The sequence below is a fragment of the Varanus komodoensis genome, unplaced genomic scaffold (assembly GCF_004798865.1).
Source record: "Varanus komodoensis strain SLA01 unplaced genomic scaffold, ASM479886v1 scaffold133, whole genome shotgun sequence".
Lineage (NCBI taxonomy): Eukaryota > Metazoa > Chordata > Lepidosauria > Squamata > Varanidae > Varanus > Varanus komodoensis.
Genome location: NW_025335384.1, coordinates 117640 through 133888, shown reverse-complemented (window position 1 = coordinate 133888; position 16249 = coordinate 117640). Strand labels below are relative to the sequence as shown.

At 47.2% G+C, this 16249-nt stretch overlaps 1 protein-coding gene and 1 pseudogene across 1 annotated transcript in view; both read left to right on the top strand.

The window, feature by feature from the left end:
* Positions 1–4093, top strand: part of LOC123019638 (oocyte zinc finger protein XlCOF6-like) — a 28684-nt gene extending 24591 nt beyond the window's left edge. Inside the window, exons 7-8 of the mRNA XM_044422670.1 lie at positions 2–1713; positions 3971–4093. Coding sequence (XP_044278605.1) covers positions 2–1165 — 1164 coding nt within the window. The 3' untranslated portion in view covers positions 1166–1713; positions 3971–4093. The remainder of the gene's footprint in view (position 1; positions 1714–3970) is intronic.
* Positions 4094–9284: 5191 nt separating this feature from the next.
* Positions 9285–15921, top strand: LOC123019641 (annotated as a pseudogene).
* Positions 15922–16249: the final 328 nt, after the last annotated feature.

Here is a 16249-nt window from a genome sequence, read left to right as displayed (position 1 = left end):
GGAATGTGGAAAGAGATTCAGTCAGAATAGCCATCTTCGTACCCATCTAAGAACTCACACAGGGGAGAGACCTTATCATTGCCGGGAATGTGGAAAGAGCTTCAGGGATAAATCAAATCTCACTTCTCATCAACAAACCCACAAAGGGGAGGAAGAATTTCATTGTTTGGAGTGTGGAAAGCAGTTCAGTGACAATCAACCTTGTTCCCATCAAAAAACTTACAAAAAGGGGAAAACACATCAGTGTTTAGAATGTGGAAAGAGCTTTGGGCACAAGACAAGTCTCACCCAACATCAGAGAATTCACACAGGGGAGAAACCATTTCATTGTCTGGAATGTGGAAAGAGCTTTGGGCATAAATCACATCTTACTACTCATCAGCGAACCCACACAGGGGAGAGACCATTTCAGTGTTGGGAGTGTGGAAAGTGCTTCAGTGAAAATGGCCATCTTCGTTCCCATCAAATAACTCACACAGGGGTGAAACCACATCATTGTTTCCTATGTGGAAAGAGCTTTGGGCAGAAGGCAAGTCTCACCCAACATCAGAGAACTCACACAGGGGAGAAACCATATCATTGTCTGGAATGTGGAAAGAGATTCAAACATAAAACAGCTCTCACTTCTCATCAACAAACCCACACAGAGAAGAAACCATATCATTGTTTGGAGTGTGGAAAGCACTTTAGTCCCAATTATCTTTGTTCTCATCAAAGAAACCCCATGCGGGAGACACCACATAAATGTTTAGAATGTGGAAAGAACTTCAAACACAAGATAAGTCTCACTCTGCATCAGCGAATTCACACAGGAGAGAAACCATTTCATTGTCTGGAATGTGGAAAGAGCTTCACTCGAAAGACGTATCTCACTAGTCATCAACGAACCCACACAGGGGAGAAACCGTATCATTGTCTGGAATGTGGAAAGAGATTCAGTCACAGTAGCCAGCTTTGTTGCCATCTAAGAACTCACACAGGAGAGAAACCATTTACATGTGCGGACTGTGGAAAGTGTTTCAGTCGTAAGACACAGTGCAGTTTGCATCAAAGAACCCACACAGGAGAGAAACCATTCCATTGTCTGGCATGTGGAAGGAGGTTCAGTCAGAAAGTAAGTCTCATTCGGCATCAAAGAACTCACCCAGGAATGTCTTTTGAATGATTATTTGTTTTATTGGTCGAAAATAATAAAAACTTGACCCCGCCAACCCCCCCAAAAAAGAACGTACCCAGGGGAGAGAAACCTTAATCATTGTCTGGAATGTGGAAAGGACTTCAGTCATTTCTCGTGTGTCATCAACGAATTCACACTGTGGAATACCATCTCATTGTTTAGACTGTACAAAGAGCTTCAGTAGGAAAGTAACTGTCACTTCCCATCAAAGTATTCGTGTGGGAAAATGATCTCTTTCTTTGGAAAATTAAAAGCCTTTCAGACAGAATCATTTTTGTTCCCATCAAAAAACCCCCATGCAGGAGAAACCACATTGATGCTTAGATGTTGAAAGAGCATCAGTGGGAATAGAAGTCTCACTCAGCATCAAATATTACAGGGGAGAAACTGGCATTGTCAGGATCGCAGAAGGAGAGCTGGTCACAATACCCATCTTCATCTGCAGTAACGAACCCACGCAGGAGAAACCCTGTCCTTGTTCAGACTCTGGAAAGAACTGCAGCCAAGTTCACCCAGCATCAAGGAATGCACACCAGGTAAGAACCTTGTCGGTGTTTGAATGTGGGAAAAGCTTCAGTCTGAAGACACACCTTAGTTCTCATCCAAGAGTGCACACAGGAGGGAAATAAAATCATTGTTTGGAGTGCAGAAAGCACTTCAGTGACAAGCGTTCTCTCTGTTCTCATCAAGCCAATAGTTACTTAGGAGGAAATGCATAGAAATGCTTGAAGTGTGGCAAGCACTTCATTCCCTTCCCAACCATATTTGCTTGCTTGCTAGGTACAAAGTTGTGTCTGACCCATCGCGACCCCATGGACAACACTCCTCCAGGCCTTCCTGTCCTCCACCATCCCCCGGAGTCCACTCATGCTCACACCAACTGCTTCAGTGACTCCATCCAGCCACCTCATCCTCTGCCGCCCCCTTCTTTTGCCCTCAATTGTTCCCAGCATTAGGCTCTTCTCCAGGGAGTCCTTCCTTCTCATTAGGTGGCCAAAGAATTTGAGTTTCATCTTCAGGATCTGGCCTTCTAAAGAGCAGTCAGGGCTGATCTCCTCTAGGACTAAACGGTTTGATCGCTTTGCGGTCCAAGGGACTCGCAGGAGTCTCCTCCAGCACCACAACTCAAAGGCCTCAGTTCTTTGGCGCTCAGCCTTCCTTATGGTCCAACTTTCACAGCCATACATTGCAACTGGGAAAACCATAGCCTTGACTAAACACACTTTTGTTGACAAGGTGATGTTTCTGCTTTTTAGTATGCTATCTAGATTTGCCATAGCTTTCCTCCCCAGGAGCAAGGGTCTTTTAATTTCTTGGCTGCAGTCCCCATCTGCGGTGATCTTGGAGCCCAAGAAAATAAAATCTGTCACTACCTCCATTTCTTCCCCATCTATTTGCCAGGAAGTGAGAGGATCGGATGCCATGATCTTAGTTTTCGTAGTGTTGAGTTTCAAGCCAACTTTTGCACTCTCCTCCTTCACCCGCATCAAGAGGCTCTTTAGTTCATCTTCACTTTCTGCTATTAGAGTGGTATCATCTGCATATGTGCGGTTGTTGATATTTCTCCCGGCAATCTTAATTCCAACTTGTGATCCATCTAGCCCAGCCTTTTGCATGATGTGCTCTGCATATAAGTTAAATAGGCAGGGGGACAATATACAGCTTTGCTGTGCTCCTTTCCCAGTTTGAACCTATCTGTAGTTCCATGTCCAGTTCTCACTGCTGCTTCTTGACCCACTTACAGGTTTCTCAAGAGACAAATAAGATGGTCTGGTACTCCCACCTCTTTAAGAACTTGCCACAATTGGTTGTGATCCACACAATCAAAGGCTTTAGCATAGTCAATGAAGCAGAAGTAGATGTTTTTCTGGAACTCCCTAGCTTTCTCCATGATCCAGCGTATGTTGGCAATTTGATCTCTAGTTCCTCTGCCTCTTCGAAACCCTGCCTGTACCTCTGGTAGTTCTCAGTCCACGTACTGCTGGAGCCTGGCTTGTAGGATTTTGAGCATCACTTTGCTAGCATGTGAAATGAGTGCAATGATGCGGTAGTTCGAACAATCTTTGGCATTTGACTCCCCACAAAATTTCTAATAGTGCTTGATTGATGAAATTGAATGGGTTAGGAAGGAAAGGGAAAAAGCTGTATTTATTTTTTTGGATGCAGAAAAGCCTTTGATAATGTGGCTTGGTCTTTTTAAATGAAAAGCCTCCCATATTTAGCCCGTGGCTCAAGCTTTTTGAATTGGATGCACACAATTCATGCTAGACAACATGCTAAGATTTTACTCAATGGTGTATTAACTATCACCTCTCTTATTTAATCCTGTACTGGAAATCTTAGGTAAAAAGATAAGGCAGGATCCAAGAATCAAAGGCTTTAAAACAGGTGGAGGGAAATATAAAATAAAATGTTATGCAGATGATATAATCTTGAGCATTTTGGCTCCACATCAGTCCATACAGCACAGAATGGAACAAGTCGAATAATCTGGACTTTATTCAGGATATATGATCAATCTTAAAAAACCCAAAATTATATTAATATTTGTAACAAAGCTGGAAGAAGAAAGCAAAACAATTATCAGGATGTCAGATAACTTAAAACCCAGTCAAAGATTTAGGGATAAACATCACAGGACATAATGATGCACTTTTTCAAGACAAATTTCAAACAACTTGGATGAAAATTCAAAAGGACTTACAAAAATAGACTAAACTAAAAGCATCTTGGTTGGGGAAAATTTCAGTTATAAAAATGAATGTGTCACCTAAACTGACCTTTCTTTTCCAGGTGTTACCAATTGCGATACCAGAAAAAGTTTTTCAAGATTGGCAGTTGCAATTAAATCGTTTTATTTGGAATGGCAAGAACCCAGGGATCACAATTTAAAATCCTTCAGGATGGAAAGGAGAAAGGAGGCCTTGACGTACAGTGGTGCCTCGGCTCACAAACGCCTTGGTTCACAACCAAATCAGGTCACGAACAAAAATTTCATGAAAATTTTGACTCGGGTTGCGAACTCCACATTGGGTGGCAACCAAGATCGCGGCCATCTCCCCACCCCGCACCCCGAGTGGGGAGATGGCCACGATCGCAGTTGCGTTCATGCAGGGAAGACGTGCGTGATCACGGGCGCGCTCCTGCAGGAAAGATGGGTGTAATCTTGGCCATCTCCCCGCCCCGCAACCAGCACGATCGTGACCATCTCCCCCCACCCCCGAGAGGGGAGATGGCCATGATCGTAGTTATGTTCGTGCAGGGAAGACATAGAGGAGCTGACGGCAGAAGAACTCGCTGAACTCCAGAGTGAGCAGCAGAAGGCGCTTGCTGAGGAGGATTCCACTGAGGAAGAGGAAGACAGGGAGGAAGTTAGCAGTGATGTGATACAATCCATTATGAAAAAATGGAATGAGTGCCAGGATTTCTTTGAGAAGCACCACCCCAACGTAACTGTAACAAACAGAGTGTTGAATCTGATGAACGATAACGTGGTCTCTCATTTCCGGAGGGTTATGCAGAGCAGGAAAAAACAAGTGACTATAGACAGATTTTTCGCCAAAATTGACCCTGCAGCTAAGAGACAAAGAAGAGAGGAAACCCCTGAAGGAGATCTCCCCAGTGTCCTTATGGAGGGGGACTCTCCCTCAAAATAATAACTTCCCCCTCCACCCAGGTTAGTGTTCTCCACTGTACTGTACAGTGCCTGGTTACTTTGTTGTTCTTTGTCAATTTGATTCAAATTCTTCTGATTAAAAAAAAATTAGTTACAGAACAGATTAACCTTATTTACATTGAACCTTATGGGGAAATTTGACTTGGGTCACAATTAATTTGGGTCACAACCAGAGCCGTGGAACTGATTAAGTTTGTGAGTCAAGGTACCACTGTACTTAATTTGAAGCTATACTGTAATGAAGTAGGATTCGATATTGCAGATTGGATTCTAAATGCTAATGAAAGGTGAGTGAAGTTGGAATTGGCAAATCCTGACGATGGAGAATGGCTTTGCCATCACTGCATATTCTGCTAATCTAATTAATCACGTACATAACAAGACCATTAGAAGAATATAATGACAAATGGAAATTTTATTGTTCTTAGCAAGACTAATGGGAGCTCAGTGGAGTTTGGAAAGGAAAATGAAAGCAATAGAACTTGAACTGATTGAAAAACCTGTTGATGTACAGAATACTGTTTTTTAAAGTTTTGCAAACTCTAATAGAGTGTGGGAAGATATGAAGAGAGTCAGTTTTGGGGGATGCATTACATAGGCTGTATTTGTTTATAATTCCCTTGGCAACTTTGCTTATTTGTTCACTTTAGTCTGTTATGTTTATATTAGTTTTTTTCCATTCTACATTTTCTTCTATGTATTTGTATAAGTTAAAAAAATAAAAATTTAAAAAGAACATTTATCAATTAAAAGTGCAATTCTATACAAGCCGGCTCAAAAGTAATCTGCTCTGAGTTCAATAAGACTTATTTCCATGTAAGCATTCTACAACCGCAGCCCAATCAAACAAAATACACAGACTCCAGGCACTTTAGTTGTAATCAGCAAATATTTTAAATTAATTTGCGAACATGAACTGTTGTGCAAGTATATATCATGCTATAAGGCATGAGAGAGCATAGTGCAATTAAAACGAGTGGAAAATAGTGTATGTTCTCGTGAATATTCAAAATACAGAGCATAAGGGTAGTCACAAACAATGGCAAGTTCCAAACAGATCTGCATGTAAGCAGAAAAGTATTTTTTGAAATTTTCGCCAGGATGAGAACGGGCTGTCAATTTGAACTGCAGCTCTTCATGCCACGTTGAATTCCCCCCCGAGTGCTCCTGATCTCAGGAGCAGCAACGAGAGGGAGGATCAGACAAGCCCTCTGGATCCTGACCACAGTGTTTAAATTTTAACTCTTTTTTGTGAAGTTAAAGTCTCCTCCTGTTGAAGGTACCATGTAGCTCAGTGGCAAAGAACACGCTTTGCCTGCAGAAGGATCCTCTTCTGTTCTCTTCGGTTAACGAAGGAGCAAGGTACCAAGTGATGTAAAAGACTTCTCTCCTCCTGTAAGCTGCTACCAAAGGAAACAATACCAGGGTAGATGGACAATAGTCTGACCTTGTATAAGGCAACTTCCTGCCTTCCTATGTGCAGCCACTAAAATAAGATTAACTATGTCCCTCAGGTCTTAATACAGTGGTACCTCGGCTCACGAATGCTCCGGTTCATGACCAAATCGGGTCACGAACAAAAATCTCATTAACAATTTAACTCAGGTCGCAAATTCCGCATTGGGTGGCAACCGTGATCTCGGCCATCTCCCCACCCCCAGCGTGATCGTGCCCGGCTCTCCCCCCCCAGTGCACCCCGTTTGCGCCCATCTCTCCCCCCCCCAGCACACCCTGTTCGCACCTGTCTCTTCCTGCCCCAATGCTCCCTGTTTGCGCCTGTCCCTCCCCCAGTGCGCCCCATTCGCACCCGTCTCTCCCCCTCCCCAGCGTGTCGGGATGACAGGCGCAATCATGGTCGTGCTGCGGGGGGACACAATGGCCGTGTTCTTGCTCAGGATGGGGGTGGGGAGATGGCCGCCATCTTTGTTGTTGTTTGTCACTTTGCTTCACATTTTTCGGATTAAAAAGTTACAGAACGGATTAACCTTATTTACATTGAAGCTTATGGGGAAATTTAACTTGGTTCGTGACCACTTTGGGTCACGACCAGCATCCTGGAACAGTTTGTGAGCCAAGGTACCACTGTATTAAAAGATGATAATATGTCTATATAAAATAATTTTAATTTTTAATTTAATAAAACATTTATATCCTGTCCTTTCTCACAAATGGCTCAGGACAGCTTACACTGATTTAAAATAAAATACTATAATAATACAATCTTTAAAACAGATATTAAGCCAACATAAAACAGCACTTAATAAAACTAAAGAAAGGAAGAAAAAGAAAATGCGACTGTGGACAGATCTTAAAAGCATCTAAAAACCTTAATTATTAAAATGATGGCTGAATAAAAAGGTCTTTACCTGGCGCTGAAAAGAGTATAAAGTCAGTGCCAGGAGAACCTCTCTGGGGAGCGCATTCCATAGTCCAGGCGCCACCGCAGAGAAGGCCCTCCTCCAGATTGACACCCTCCGTACCTCCTTCAAGGAGGGCTCCCGGAGCAAGGCCTCCCCCGCCCATCTTAAGGGGCATGAGGGCATATAGGGAAGGAGACAATCCTTCAGGTATCCTGATCCCAAGCTGTTTAGGGCTTTGTAGGTTAATACTAGCACCTTGCATTGGGCCCAGACTTCAGTTGGGAGCCAGTGAAGCTGATAGAGGACCATGTTATGAGAATAACAGCAGGCCGGTCAGCAACTTGGCAGCTCTATTTTGTATCCAATGAAGTATCTAGTCCACTTTCAAGGGCAGCCCCACATAGAGTGCGTTACAGTAGTCCAACCGGGAGGTTACCAGAGCATGTGTCACCATTGCTAGGCTAGGCAATGCTCATCCAGGTGAGGACACGGCTGTTTGATCAGCTGAAGCTGAAGGAAGGCGCTCCTCGCCACCGCCGTCACCTGAACCTCCAGGGACAGCTCCGGGTTGAGGAGCACTCCTAAGCTGCGGACCCTGTCCTTTAGAGGAAGTGCAACCCTGTCCAGGACAGGACCAAAATCACCTGAACCTCCCACCAAAAGAACCCAAATACTATGAGTTTTCCAGAGTGTAAGTATGCAAATACATCTGCTGAACAAAATTTCCGATGTGCTTTGCCAGGCAGTTTCTTGCAAGAATTGTACTAACTGATACTTGGGATTCTTCTTAAACATTTGTTTTATCAAATACTGAAGATCGTAAGTATAGTGTGATGGAAGTGGATTGTAATATCCTTTACATATCCTAAGTATAGGATGTTTCCAGCTATTGGCCGGAAACTAAATCGAATAAATAGGAAAAGACAGAAAAAATCTAAAACGGCTTCAAATGTGGATGCCATGAATGTACTTAGAAGAGAGAATTTGATTAATTTGGAAAGAACTCATATTACACACTAGAAGATTCGCTGATGATATGAGCTACATAAATGCCAGTTGCTGGCAATTGCTGAATCTTCGATGAACAATGATTCTATTAGACAAATGGAGAAAAATCATGACACAAGTGGAGCCAGGTTGATGCACAAACCAAAAGGTAGAGCTTTCATTGGTTAAATCACACAATCACGGACTCATAACCAGGCCTGAGAAAAACCCTCTTTTCTAGAAAGCAGCCTGTCAGCATCCTTGAAATGTAGCTGGCACTGACCAGGCACCAGTCCAGGGAAATCTGCTTGGCACTTGATAACGGGCTCAAACGAAGGGCAGATCATACCACCCCACCCATCCTCCTGCGGTTTTATGGAATAGCACCGCTTCCTCCCCCCTCCTTCGGAACATCTTCCTTGGTACACAAGTGGAAAGGATCACACCATTTTGACTTATTTGGCCCTGCGCTCAGCGCGACGGGGAGAAGCCCGCCCGGCCGCCCGCGAACGGCGCGGCAATAGCCGCAAGGAAGGCTGCGCCAACCAAAGGCGGGAAAACCTCCGGGACCGAGCCCAGCAGCGCCGCCGCGGCAGCCGCGGAGGGGAAGCCCGAGGCCCGTGCGGGGCAGATGCAGCGCACGGGCCCTGCCGCTCGGCGTCCAGGGGGTTAAGGAGACGGAGCGCGGGGCTCCTAGAGCGGAAGTGGAGGGCCCGGAGGCGGGGCGAGCCCCCCGGGAGAGGCCCCCGCCGCCCTCCCGCCTCCTGCTCCCGCGGAGGGACGTGGGCCTCGTGCGGCTGCCGCGCCGCCTCCGCGGGGTCAGGTGAGCCCCGCGACCCGCCCGGAGCGCTGGCCGGAGGGGCGCCCGGAGCTGCCGGGGGGGCGGGCCTAGGGCGCGGGAGAGGCCCGTGCGAGCCGCAGCCTCGGGCGGGAGGGCGCCCCTCCCCGGACCCTGCCCAGGGCTCCGCGGCGAGGCAGGCGAGGCGGCGAAGCGAGGGCCGGGCCCGCTCGGGCTCCCCGCCGCCTCGGCCTAGCAGCCGGCGGCCCTTCGGCCCGAGCGCGGGCGGGGCGGGGCGGGGCGGGCGGCGCTGCTCGTTGGGCGCCGTCCTGCTCCGTGAGCGGCGCCGCTGCCGCTGCGCAAAGGTGGGTCCCGGGGCGCGACGCCCCTCCTTGGTTTGCGGGTCTGGCCAGACTGCCAGGAGCGGGACGGGGGGCGGCGGGAGGGAGACCAGGCTCCCCAGCAAGGACCGCCCTCCCTGAGGGAGATTGGGGGCCCTTTGAAGGGGGGCAGTTTCTTAGTTATTCAGCTGACTTCTGTTTGCACTTTCCCTTCAGGATTGGAGACATGAGACCACGGAGAGAGACGCTTCTCACTCCCAGAGATGTTTGCAACCACGTCCACCATCTTTCCCGCCAGTGGCTGAAGCCAGAACAACACACAAACATTCAAGTGCTGGACCGGGTGGTCCTGCAGCAGTTCCTGGCCATCCTTCCAGCAGAAATGGCGAGCTGGGTGAGGGACTGCGGAGCGGAGACGTGTTGCCAGGCAGTGGCCCTGGCGGAGGGCTTCCTCCGGAGCCAGGCTGAATACAAGAAACAGGAAGGGCAGCAGGTGAGAGCATTTTGTCCAATGGTGCCAGAATAGTATGGAGCACATCTTTAAGCTGCTCCCCAGTGGGAATCCACCTATGGTGAGATGCCGCATACTTTGCCACCGAAAATGTTGCTGCTCCAGTTCCTTTTCAAACCCGCCCCATGTCCTGGATCCCCATTGCTGTTTCAGGCACGGGAGCTGTTTGCAGAAGTGGGTCTAGATTTCCCTGCAGCAGAGAAGGCTCCAGCAGACGCCAGACCAAGGGCCCTTGAAAGTGAGATCCAGTGGGAAGGTGGTGGACAGGCTGATTTTCTTCAGGGTAAGGCTTGATCTAAGCATGGCTGTATTTCAGGCTGGCCTAGTGGGCCCAGCCCAGCCCCACGCTCTGGGGCATGGAGAGTATGCCTGGGTTGACTCATAAGGCAAGCACTAATGCTTGCATCAGAGTTCCAGGTATTTGGTAGGGAGGGCAGTTCTGCCTTCCAAGGGGTCCCTTCCAAGGTCTCATCCTGGGCTCTCCAGCAAGCACACGCTGCCAGCTTCCCTTGTCTCTCGCAGGGCCTGGAACGACAGCATCAGCGGGGTCTCAGCCTTCTCCTTTTCTTCATGATGGAATGGAGCGGGATCAGGTAGGGTGGCGACTCATTGGCGGAACAGAGGCAAGCAGCCAGGGTCCCTCTGCCTGTTACTTTCCTCAAGGGCTAGTATGGATCCCTCTTCTTCCTTCTCTTTCTCTGGCAAGGCTCTGACCATTAGGCGTGCCCACCTGGTCCGCCTGGGGGCCTGTGCCTTGCAGAAGCTTGTTGCTCACCATGCCTGACCAGATCCCTGCCAGGACAGGAGGGCCAGAGCCCCTTTGGCACTTCCTTCCTGGACTGCACTCATCCCCCAACAACAGAGAATGCGGGTTCTAGTACCCCCTCAGCCATAAATCTCGCTGGGTGGCTTTCTGGCACTCGCTCTCTCCAAGCCTAAGCTATCTCATGGGGCTGTTGCTTATTTATGTATTCGATTTATATGCTGCCAGATTAGCCATGGGCTCTCTGGGCAGCTTACATACAGTCAGAACCACAGTAAAAACAACAGTACAATAAAACAGTAGTAACACTAACAGTAATAAAAATAATAAGAAACTTAGTATCGTGCTTAAAAATACATTAAATAAATGGACGGCGAAGGGGGATACAACGCAATTTAAAAAATAGCAGAAAGTAGTTATATACATCCAAAAAATTATGAACCCATACATGCAGAATTTGCACGGTAGCGGCAACGAAAACCTGCAAAATAATTTCTTGAAATCAAGCCTGACAGAGTCTTGCTCTAAAATATCTGTGAAACACAAACGTCTTTAGCTGGTGTCTAAAAGAGAACAGTGTCGGTGCCAGGATAATCCCCTCTGGGACAGAATTCATTAACTGGGGTGCAGTGCAGGAAAATGCCCCCTTCCTTGCCAGTTCCTCCCTCATTTCACTCGAGGGAGGAATACAGAAGAGGGCCTCGGATGTCGACTGCAGCGACCTGGAGTGTATGTGCGGAGAGAGGCGCTCCCTCGGGTAGCATCCCCAGGCCATTTGGGGCTTTGTACGATATCATGAGCACTTTGCGTTTGGCCTGTTTGGCACCAGTGTAGCTTGCGAATTCTGGTTCTCGTGAGCAGGCGCACTGCCTGATTCTGAAGCAGTTGCAATGTCCAGACCATTTTCAACAGCAGCCCCACGTAGAGCACATTGCAGTAGTCCAGCCACTAAGGCTGCCTGACCACGGCAAGGCTCCCCTCATCCGAGCAGGGACGCAGCTGACAAATCAGCCCCAGCTAATAAAAAGCACTCCCGGATACTGAGTCCACCCGAGCAGCGAGTGACAGCTCCGGCTCCAGGAGCATTCCAAGGCGGCAACCCTTGTCCTCTGGGGGAGTGCAACCCTGTCCAGGACAGGTTAAGAACTCCTCAGGTGAACAGACGGACAAACAACACCTCCATCTCACCTGGATTGAACTTCAACTGATTGGCCACATGCAGTCCATGAACGAGCTCAGGCCCCGGTTAGGAGTGGTCACGGCCTCCCCTGGACTGGATGCAAACAAGAGGCAGAGCATCCTAAAGACTCTTCAGCTCAAACCTTCTGATGATGTCTCCCAGTGGCTTCATGGGGATGTTAAAAAACACGGAGGACACAACAGAGCCTTGCAGAAGTCCATGATGCAAAGGCAGCGTCGCAGAGCAAAAGTCCACCGGCACCCCGGTCTAGGGACGGTTGGCCAGGTGGGAGCGGAGCCTCCGCAAGGCAGTGCCCACAGCCCCCAATCCAGCCAACCATTCCAGAGGGATACCTTGGTAGATGGAATGGAAAGCCAGTGAGAGGTCCTGGAGAATCAGCGGGGTTGCTTTCCCCTGTCTCTCCCCTGGCAGAGGTCATCCCATAGGGCGACCAAGGCAGCTTCTGTCCCAGACCCAAACCCAGACCTAATGGCCAGTTGGAGTGCATCCAGAGAAGCCATTTCCCCCATGATAGACTGGTTGCCTGGCCACAACCTGCTCAATCTCCTTGCCCAAATAGGGGATATTGGAAATTGATCCAAATTTGTTGTCATTGGTCGGGTTCAGAGTAGATTTCTCCAGGAGTGGTGCAACAGCCACAGTTTTTATGGCGGGAGGCCACACTCCCTCCCTAGGAGAGGCATCCCACGCCGAGGCAGGACGTGTTAGGTTATCTTTGTGAAGGAAACCTTTGATTTTTTTCATCTAGAGCCACGTCACTTTCGAGGAGGTCGCCGTGTGCTTCACGGAGGAGGAGTGGGCCCTGCTGGATCCAGCACAGAGAGCCCTGCACAGCCACATCATGGAGGAGAATCGCAGGATTCTGGCCTCTCTCGGTAAAGCTCCCCGTCCCCGTTCTCCCTGATGAGGTCAGGTTCCAAATGCAGGAATGGCAAGGAAAAGAGTGTGGCATCTCTTGGTATTTTGATGCTGCCTTTTAAGAAATCACCCCCAGAAGAAGACATTCCAAAGAAAATGAGACTTATGAAATCTTGGAATCACCAAATGATTACACTGTACTTTAATGCAGCAGCTTCAAGAAAGGCCTCAGGGAGACCATAAGAAAGTTACAAGACAAACTGGAATAGTTCCAGGTGTTAAAAAAAAAAACAGCAGTGAGAAAATGCTGCTTGGGAAAAGATATCCCAGAAGAGGAACAATAACTGAGGCCATTCTGGTAAACTAGTACTCCAAGTGTATAAACCTCCCGGCTTTATAAAATTACCACAAAACTGAGCAAGGGTAACAGGTTGCATATTTTCAAGATGACAAAGGAGTACAAGAAAGACTCCTAGGTGGTGGGAAGAGGTGTGTACCTGCTTGTCCGGGACATCTCAATCCTCTTTGAGTTGGGAGGGTGTTCCTGAGCAGAGGTGCTGAGCTGCAGCTATCCAAGGATGCATCCATCTCAGAAATTTAAGGCACTCCTAATAGAGCAGTGGGGGCTATGCAAATCTCCGGACACTTATTCCAGGGCTGGCACCCTCAGGTAGTGCCTCTGAATAGAGGGAGTTGAGCAAATGAGAAGAACTGCATCTTGTCTGAGTCTTTATAGCTCTTCTATTCGAATCATTCGTTGTGCAGGCTCAGTTTGGATTCCCTTTGTGAATTTTGGCTTTTACCAATTTCTTGTTTTCATTGCAAAAGGTGACACCTGGAATGTGAAGAATCAGGGAGAACCATGTGGGACGTCCCCTGGAAGAGAGCCGTGGAAAGACATCACAGAGGAAAGAAAGAAAACTGAAACCAACTGGAATAGGCTGGAGAATTGCTTGACTTCTCAGGACAATGGCTATGAAGATGTCACAATCCCGGAAGAAACAGATACGAGTCAGGCAAGGGACAGGTGCCTTAGCCAGGTGGAAATTGCCAATTCTCAGTCAAACAATAAAGCTCAGTCAAAAATTCACACAGCAGAAAAACCCTATATGTGTTTGGAGTGCGGAAAAAGCTTTAGTCAGAAGATACCACTCATTTCTCATGAAAGAAAACACAAAGAAAAGTGCTGTGGTCTGAATAGCTATCTTAATTCCCAGGAAATAACTCACAGGGGTCAGAAACCACATCAGTGTTTAGAATGTGGAAAGAGCTTCAGGCAGAAAATAAGTCTCACCCGGCATCAGAGAACGCACACAGGGGAGAAACCGTATCATTGTGGGGAGTGCGAAAAGAGTTTCAGTCTAAAAGCAAATCTCACTTGTCATCAGCGAACCCATTCGGGGGAGAAACCATTTCATTGTCTGGAATGTGGGAAGAAATTCAGTAAGAGTAGCCAGCTTTTTTGCCATCGAAGAATCCACACTGGAGAGAAACCACATCAGTGTTTCGAATGTGGGAAGACTTTTGGGCAGAAGATAAGTCTTACCCGACATCAGAGAATTCACACAGGGGAGAAACCATTTCATTGTCTGCAGTGCGGAAAGAGCTTCAGTCATAAAGCAACTCTCACTTGTCATCAACGCTCCCACTCAGGGGAGAAACCATTCCATTGTCTGGAATGTGGAAAGAGCTTCAGTCAGAATAGCTATCTTCGTTCCCATCAAAGGACTCACACAGGGGAAAAACCACATCAGTGTTTCGAATGTGGAAAGACCTTCAAACACAAGATAAGCCTCGCTTGTCATCAACGAACTCACACGGGGGAGAAACCATACCGTTGTCTGGAGTGTGGAGAGCGATTCAGTGAGAATAGGCATCTTCATTCCCATCAGAGAACTCACACGGGAGAGAAACTGCATCAGTGTTTACAATGTGGAAATTGCTTTGTGCAGAAGTCAACACTCACTCGCCATCTAAGAACGCACACGGGGGAGAAACCATTTCATTGTCCGGAATGTGGAAAGAGCTTCAGTGAGAATAGCCATCTCCGTTCCCATCAAAGAACCCACACAGGGGAGAAACCACATCAATGTGCAGAATGTGGGAAAAGCTTTGGGCAGAGGACAAGGCTCACCCGGCATCAGAGAACGCACACTGGGGAGAAACCATATCATTGCCTGGAATGTGGAAAGAGCTTCAGTCATAAAGTGACTCTCACTCGTCATCAACGCACCCACTCGGGGGAGAAACCGCATCATTGTCAGGAGTGTGGAAAGTACTTCAGTCAGAGCAGCCATCTCCATTCCCATCAAACAACCCACATTGCAGAGAAATCACATCAGTGTTTAGAATGTGGAAAGAGCTTTGGGCAGAAGACAAGGCTCACCTTGCATCAGAGAACCCACACTGGGGAGAAACCGTTCCATTGTCTGGACTGTGGAAAGAGCTTCAGTCAGAATAGCTATCTCCGTTCCCATCAAAGAACCCACACAGGGGAAAAACCGCATCAGTGTGTAGAATGTGGAAAGAGCTTCAATCACAAGATAAGTCTCACCCGGCATCAAAGTACCCACACAGGCGAGAAACCTTATCATTGCCTGGAATGTGGAAAGAGCTTCAGTGAGAATAGGCATCTTCATTCCCATCAAAGAACTCACACAGAGGAGAAACCACATCAATGTCTAGAATGTGGAAAGAGCTTCAAGCACAAGGTAAGTCTCACACAGCATCAAAGAACTCACATGGGCAAATCCATTTCATTGTTTGGAGTGTGGAAAGAGATTCATTCAAAAAGCAACTCTCAGTTGTCGTCAATGAACCCACACAGAGGAGAAACCATAACATTGTCTGGATTGTGGAAAGAGATTCAATCAGAATAGGTATCTTCGTTCCCATCAGAAAATCCATAAGTGGGAGAAGCCCTATCATTGTTTGGAATGTGGAAGGAGCTCCGGTGAGAAGGGAACTCTTGGACTGCATAAAAGAATTCACACAGGAAGAAACAGTAACATTGTCTGGAGTGTGGAAAGAGATTCAGCTTGAATACGTATCTTTTTTCTAACAGAAAAATCACACAGGTGACAAATCCTGTAATGCCTTGGAATGTGAAAAGAGCTCAAGTTCTGTGGGAATTTGATCAATGTGGACGCTACTCATATATCACGTAAGATTGGCTGATGAGATGAGCTACATGAACAAAAGCCAGTCGCTGCCAATTAACTGACAACTGCTGAAATGTCAGTGAACGATGTTTCTTTTACACAAAAAGAAAAATAATAACCTAGATTAATTCCTGGGTGGAGCCAGGTGGTTTTTTTCAAGTAAGGCCATGTCCACTTTCTTTGATAAATGTCTCATTTATGGTTGTAACAGAGTTAAGAGGAATGAATGTGTTCAGATATTGAATGGACGTGTGGCAGTAAAAATGGCTCATCACTGAACGTCTCTAAATTGTATCAGTTATAAAACGTCCATTCTTAATCTAATGAGTCTTTGTTGTAGAGATTTACTTGATAAAACCAAGAATTGTGTGAAATTTCAAAGCAGAGAGAATTGGCATGGGAATTTTGCTGTTCATCAGTGCCTACAATGGACGCA